Source organism: Triticum dicoccoides, chromosome 2B (assembly GCF_002162155.2).
Source record: "Triticum dicoccoides isolate Atlit2015 ecotype Zavitan chromosome 2B, WEW_v2.0, whole genome shotgun sequence".
NCBI lineage: Eukaryota > Viridiplantae > Streptophyta > Magnoliopsida > Poales > Poaceae > Triticum > Triticum dicoccoides.
This window is the reverse complement of record NC_041383.1, coordinates 46797001-46804582: the sequence shown is the minus strand read 5'-3', so window position 1 is coordinate 46804582 and position 7582 is coordinate 46797001. Positions and strand designations below refer to the sequence as shown.

At 42.5% G+C, this 7582-nt stretch overlaps 1 protein-coding gene across 1 annotated transcript; it reads left to right on the top strand.

Annotated features, from left to right (window-relative positions):
• Positions 1–581: 581 nt before the first annotated feature.
• LOC119360392 (forkhead box protein D1-like) lies at positions 582–6923 on the top strand. The gene is made up of 6 exons (XM_037626047.1): positions 582–665; positions 820–1330; positions 1441–1482; positions 2705–2839; positions 6156–6359; positions 6867–6923. The coding sequence occupies exons 1-4, from the start codon at positions 582–584 to the stop codon at positions 2827–2829; spliced, it is 762 nt and encodes a 253-aa protein (XP_037481944.1). The 3' UTR covers positions 2830–2839; positions 6156–6359; positions 6867–6923.
• The last annotated feature ends 659 nt before the right edge of the window (positions 6924–7582 follow it).

Below are 7582 nucleotides of genomic sequence, written 5' to 3'. Positions count from 1 at the left end.
GCGCCGGCGAGGCAGGGCAGGGGTGCAGGTGCGCGAGGGGCGCGGGGCAGGTGCTCACAGGGGGGTGGCGGGGCACGGCGGGCGGCGTCGGGGCGCGGGGAGCGGCGCCGGTGTCGGGATAGATGGCGTCGAGGGCGGCGACAACGGCAAAGTTGAGCAGCCTGAAGGCGTCGGAGGCGGCGACGACGGTGAGGTGGACCAGCCTGACGGCATCGGAGGCGGCGGCGACGACGGGGTGGAGCAGCCTGACGGCTCAGCGGCGACGGCGACGAGGCAGAGCAGCGGGCGTCGGGCGGAGAAGAAAGGGATGGATTTTGGAGAAACTGCTAAGTGCTAGTTATATATGAAGAGAATTGGTCCCGGTTCGTGAAACCAACCGAGACTAACACTACTGGAAACAGGGAATTTGCCATCAGCCAGCTCTTTGCCATCTGCCAGCTGATGGCAAAGAACGTCTTTGCCATCTGCTTATAAAAAACATATGGCAAAGAACTGACAGACGGCAAAAAACATGGTTGCCATCAGCCAATTCTTTGCCAGCTGCTAGTGGATGGCAAATAATCTTTGCCATCACCCAGCAGATGGCAAAAAGGTTGGCAAATCCTGTGGCCGTCCAGAGTGTAACGACGTACCATCCCCACCTCTTTGCCATCTGCCAGCAGACGGCAAAGATTTTGGCAAAGAGATGGGGTTATTTTTTTAGGTAAAAAAAACTGTGGGGTTATCCCCTCCCTCTCTCCCCACCCATCCAGGTAAAAAAAACATACTACGTTCTCATCTCATCCACACACCAAACAGCCCCCGTCGATGGCGCTCTAGGCTCGCCCGCCGCCACCCTGTCGCCGGCCCCGTCGCTCCCCCGCCCTGTCGCCGGCCGCGTCACTCCCCCGCCCCATCGCCGTCGCTCCCCCGCTCCGTCGCCGGCCCTCCCCGCGCCGTCGCCGGCCCTCCCCCGCCACCCTGTCGCCGGCCCCGTCGCTCCCCCGCCCCACCCACGCCGTTGCGGCTCTCCTGGCCGTCGTCCTCGCGCTGGCGTCCGGCGCGGCGTCGCAGGCGCCGGCGGCGGGGCCCGCGGCGCCGGCGGGGGACTGTGGCTCTGCGCTGACGAGCCTCACCGGCTGCCTCCCCTACATCTCGCCGGGGTCCACGCAGGGCAAGCCGCCCAAGGAGTGCTGCACCGGCGTCAAGACCGCGCTCGCCAGCCCGGCCAGTGTCGCCTGCCTCTGCGACGCCTTCGGCAAGGACTACGGCATCCCCATGAACCTCACCCGCGCCAAGGGCCTCCCCGCCGCCTGCGGCGGCAACCCGACTGCCCTCAACAACTGCAGCCGTGAGCCATCTTCCCTTAGCGCCATCTTGTTCTGATTTTCTTTTCCCCGTGTCGATTTGTGATCTGTCAGATGTGGTGTTGGTCTGACCTTGTTTTTGGTTCTCCTGCAGTGAAACTGCCCGGCGGAGCCCCTAACGGCGCCCCTACTGAAGGTAATTCCCCTCTCTCTCTTCTCCTTTGCAGTTCCTACATTTTGAATCCCTCTCTTTATTCCTGTAGATCCGTGCAGAAAAAAAACGTTAATTAGATCTAATCAGCAGATGCTCCAATCTGACTGATTAAAGAACTGCCGAGAGCTAGAGTCGATTTATCTCCACCTCCATTTTCCACTCTTGAGATCGAAGGGAAAACATATGAATGTGTCCTTGGGCATTGACATCAATGCTTTCTTGGACTACAGAGAATTTTTCTGGACACCCCTGGCATCTAGAGTACAACAGGACTATCTTTCAGTGGTCTGCATGTGAAAAAATAGAACATTTTTTGTTGTTGAGAATCTCCATTTGAAAAAGAAACATCACAAAAAAGAATGATTTTCTTTTGAGATTCATAAAGAAGAACGAAATTGGCACATAGCACTTGTAGTGTAAACGAAGACATTCCTAATAAAGAACTGCTGTCATAGTGGCAGTGCTTTTCAATGTCATCGTAATTTTGAGGGATGGCAGCCAGATGTTGCACTGGATCACGCACACAACAGAATTGATAAACAATTATGATGGGCGGCAACCACCAAATGAGCTCGTCCCCTTCTCTTCTTCCCTATGGATCAGTGTCCTGGCTCATGTTCTCTGTCCTGAATCATGAAGGTTTGATATAGGATTATAGGTGACTGCGTCCTCAGCTAAGCTGACATTTGACAATTATTACTGGGCTACACCCTGTCCAAAAATTAATCAGGCAAGCTGAAGCTATATTAATTTTGTACATTTTCTCATGGTTGACGAAGATAGATGATGCAGTTTGGCGATCCCAAAAATCATTATCTAATATGTAGTTTTCAACAAATAATTCTAGTGTCAGTTTTCAGCACTAATCTACTCTCTGTTTCACTTAATTTTCTCCCTGAAGAACACAACACACACACCTGAGGTTGAAGGAAACAGATAAGAGAAACGCAGTCATAGAGAGAGGCTTTTGCCACGACAAAACTTGCGTTAGTTTCTGTCTTTCCTTTTATTTCATTGCTTTACTGAATCAACGGGAAATTTGTCATGATCTAATAGTTGCATGTGCCGTCCCACAAGCTCGGATCATGCCGTGTCAAAAGCTAACTAAACAAGCTAAAAGAAGGTCTGGGCTCCAGCAGGAACGAAGCAAGATTCTGGCTATAGTAAACATTTAGATCAAAGACATATTTGACTGCTTATGTAGGTACTGAAGAGATAAGAGAAACTAAAGAAAAAATTGCAGACACATTGAGGTTAACATCAACATCCACAAGCATGAATCGTCCGCCAGGAAAACAGCAAGCAACACCAGCCCTTCGTCAACTCTAATAGTACTGCTGTACGTACTGAAGTTCATTTGTTTCACTTCTTTTTTTATAGCCATGAAACAGCCTTGGTACGTTACTCATTTTAGATTCTTAGATATCTCTGCACATGCTTCCATGTGGTAGCCATTGCTGTTTCGTTTCATAAAAGTTACCATATTCGAGCATTCTTATATGCATATTTGTTTCCTAGATCTGTCAACACGAGTGTCTCCCTAAGGTCCTGAAACATTTATGGTGAATTATGTATTACAACAAAATCATTCTGCGAAAAAAGCCCATGTAGAAAATTACCCGATATTCTCTCTTTTATACTAAAATCTAACATATAGTAAATCGAGAAAAATAGCATGTGCCATCCGCAGCTCCTTACTGTTCTTTGCATATCGTATATTTATAATACATCGAGCTTTACCAATGTGTACTGTATTTGAAACAATACGTGGATTATGGCATCAAGGGTGAAAACAAATATGTAGTTGTATATGATCTCCAAATTTTGTTTCTCCTAGGTATTTTAAGGATACACAAATGTAGTTGTATATAATCTCCAAATATCTATTTCCTCAACAAGCTTCTATAGTCCCCTTAATTTCATTTGCACAGTTGTTTTGATAAATTAGGTCTAGATTCATTGTGCCACTTCATATTTCAGAATACATGTGTGGGAACGAAGCACATAACTAATATTTTTTCATGTTGTAATTATAAGAGGCTGATTTCATCTATTCATCGTTTCATCCATGTTGCATGAAAATGCCAATTGTATTTAAAGAAGAAAGAAACACTCATTGTTTGAGTTCAGTCCAATATATTGTAGCAGCAAATATTCTTATCCCTGAAAAAATATCTCAATTTTGAATTAGTATGAATTTGCTGTGGCCCATCCTAGAGATAATTAGACCGCTCCTGAAATTAAGACTACACATTGCTAATGTCGTAAGTGTTTAAAATGGCCACTCTGACTACATTTTCAGCTAAGGGTTACTCATTTCACTAATACGTACTACACTTTGGAGTACCTTTCACGCCAAATAAGAGTACTATATGCAGCAGTTTTAAGAAAACTTCTCTTTCCCTGAAGTTTCTCTTCCAATTTTGTTTTCTTATAATCCAGAAAAATCATGAAAAATGATTTTGTAGTCAATTCATTAAATTTTGTATGACAGATTTGGAATGATGAACAGTAACCTTTTTTCCTATCTAGGGGTAACTTACAGGGTAAGAAATCAAATTATGAGCCTCATGCATGATCAGATATAAGTGTAATCTTTGTTGGCTATTAAAAAACAAAATATGAGATTCATTTGTTGTAAACTTATAGGATATGAAATATCCTAAATCATGTTCCCACAAATGGCCAAGACCAGGATTAATATGAGATCTTTTAAAGTGAGTAGTCATACATAGTTTAGATTTTTGCGGTACCGGTAAAATACATGTAACAATAATGCATTTGTACGGGTGTGCGCTTGCTTCCTCAACACAAATTAGTGGACTAGACAAATTAGTGAAGCTGTCATGGTTTTCCGATACCCAAAGACTTATTTTTTGGCATTTACTTATCATTTTTCTTGATACTGACATACTGCATTTTTCACTTAGCATCACTTACCCTGCTTGACGAACTACATCTCATTGAAAAGCTCATATAGTTTGTAATCAATGTTTATATGTAAAGAGATTTTTCTTAGGTGCAACAACAGATCGATTTGGTGTGCAAGAGGCTGAATTTACTTTATTTTTTTCTTTACCTGTCTGACATGATTAATTTTCATACCCATAGGATTATGTACTTTACAACACTATGGCTGCCTATTATCAGCATTTTTTAGGATGGTAGGACCAAGTATTGGATGATATTTCACAACTTAAATCATTTTTATCTTTTCTAAAAATAAAGTTTATTGAATTTCATACTTTAGTTCACTAAGCTTTGTAAATTTGATCAATATGGCCACTCTCCTTCCACTTGCAACTCATGCCTTACAGGCATATGGCATGGGGCAGCTGACCCCTACAGCCGGTCTTTCTAATCCTCCATATCCACGTGTCATCCCTTTTACGTGGTTGATGTTATTTTCATATGTACGTGGTTGATGTATACATGTGTGTTATAAGTTCAATTATATATGAAGATGCCTATATGTTGTTTTTCAATTTACTTCCACAAAAACCACAAACTGGGTATTCCTATTGTATTTCATACCTTATCGGTCAAATAAGTATATGGTATTTACTTTTAGTAGGAATGTATGTATGTTTGCCACAGGGATAGTAAGCCTTTGCATAGTTTCAAGACATATCAATTGTGATTAAATTATCTTTATCTCTAATAACTAGCCCGTGCAGTCACACGGGTTGACGACTAGTGACTGCTAATGTGTGAGCAAATTTCAGAATAGTGAAATGCATTTTTTGGCTATGCAGAAAATGTACTGCTATATGTGTGTAGTTATACTGCTAGTGGTATATGTGTGCAAATGTACTGGTATATGGTTCATATGCGTAAACTTTTGTTGTATGACATATAACAAAACTGGTTATTCGTCTTTATTATAACTTGTCTTAACTGGGAATATTTGTGGCACTGTAGTACACGCACTAGCAAAAAAGAACGGTCTAGGAGTGAGCTCGACTATCATCTCTTCCCCTTCCCCTATTTGCTTTGTTTCGGTCGTCGTGCCGATGCCAATAGATTTTGCTTTCATGTCAAGTCTCATAACCTAGGCGTCTCCCGTTCGAAAGTGCGACATCTATAAATATGCTTTTCTTTGCATATTTATAACCGTCATAAGATTGTCCATCTCGAGAGCGTCTCCCGTTCAAAAGGGCGACATTTATGGCCATCTGGAGAGCACAAATGAAACTTGCTTCAACAAAGTTGTATATTCAGTTATTTCTTTTTTAGCTGTTGCTTGTCATTTTATTTGGTTGTCTTTTAAAGTTTTTCTACATGTTCGATCATTACCAGAAAGTGATCTTTCAAGCAATATCTTATACACGCTGACATCAAGCTTAGAAGATTCAGTAAAGATTTAGGATATGCTTATAGATGTTTTGAGGATCATGTAGCATGCTTTTCTTTACAGTCCACTTTTGCCGGATAGAATTTATCTTTGTCCCTTTGATACCACGACACCCAGACACAACACCCCCAACCACCGACACCTCTTCGGCTTCCTGTTGACTGAACAGGTGCTTTTCGGCCTTCCATAGGCCGACGGGGTCATATATTTATGAACTATGAGTTAGGTCATATATTTTCTGATTCTGTTATGAAAAACATCGTAATATATTTGTGTTGATCAGGTGGATTTAAATGTGCAGTTGTTTCGTCGCTATGAGGGTCTGGTGTTCGACGACCTCCCCGTGCGTTCATGCTAACGAGACATTGCAAATGATCTTTAATTTGGTGCAACATAACTCCCGACAAGCATCGACGTGTGCCATTGGCGCGAGCAAGAACCCTGATCCTCCTCCGTCGGCCACTACCGCGAGCAAGAACCTTGATCCTTCACCTATGGGTTGACGGTAAGTTTTGCCTAGTGCTTTTCTTAATTAGCTCTAAAATGACCTATTTAACCTAGGATAGCTCTAGAATGACCTATACTTAGCATTTTTTCCTCCAAAATGACTTAATATGCTTAGCTAACTCAAAAATGACCTATTTAACCTAGGATAGCTCTAAAATGACCTATACTTAGCATTTTTTCCTCCAAATGACTTAATATGCTTAGCTAGCTCTAAAGTGACTTACGAAATGACATATTTTAGCTCCGAAATGACTTCATATGCTTAGCTAGCTCTAAAATGACACAATAAACTTATTAGTTCCAAAATGACCTTACTTAGCATTTTTAACACCAAAATGACTTAGTATGCTTGTTAGCTCAAAAATGACATTATAACCATACTTAGCTCCAAAATGACCTATTTTACAGATATAAGTTGCATCATAATAATCTTCACATTTTAGTTGCATCATAATAATCTTCTTCTAGTCTTCTTCTTCTAACTTTCTTCTTTCCCATTTTGTAGATTTGCTTCAGATCACGGAAGCTTGGTTTGATGGAGTGCTTGTCTTTAGTTTTTGTTTTGACTTTGTGAAACTTGCTACCTATGATGAAACAGTGTAATATTGATGAAACTATGTATATGTATGGATGAAACTTGCTACTATTGGTAACATGTGTTGGATATGTGTTCGATATATATGTGTTCATGACTATTGGTAATATGTGTTGAATATGCTATATTGGTCATATAAATATATTTGTGTTTGATATTCTGTGAAAATGAATTGATATAAGAAAAAATAAAATTAAATGGGGCAATATATGCACTTTGCCATCTGCTGGCAGATGGCAAAGAGCTTTGCCATCAGCTGGCAGATGGCAAAGAGGCCACGTGTCATCTACATGTAAAATTTGGGCTGGCCTATTTGGGCCCTTTGCCATCTGCCAGCAGATGACAAAGCTCTTTGCCATCTGCTGGCAGACGGCAAAGCATGCAGCCTTTGCCATCTGCTGGCAGATGGCAAAGAGCCTGAAGCATTTGCCATCTGCTGGCAGACGGTAAAGTATGCCGTTAGCCTTCTAACGGGGCTAACCCCGTTAAGAGGCTTTGCCATCTGCCAGCTGATGGCAAAGGCACAGGCTCTTTGCCATCAGCCAGCAGATGGCAAAGAAGCGTTTGCCGGCAGGGTTTCAGACAAACTGTTTGCCATCTGCTGGCAGATGGCAAAGCCTTTGCCA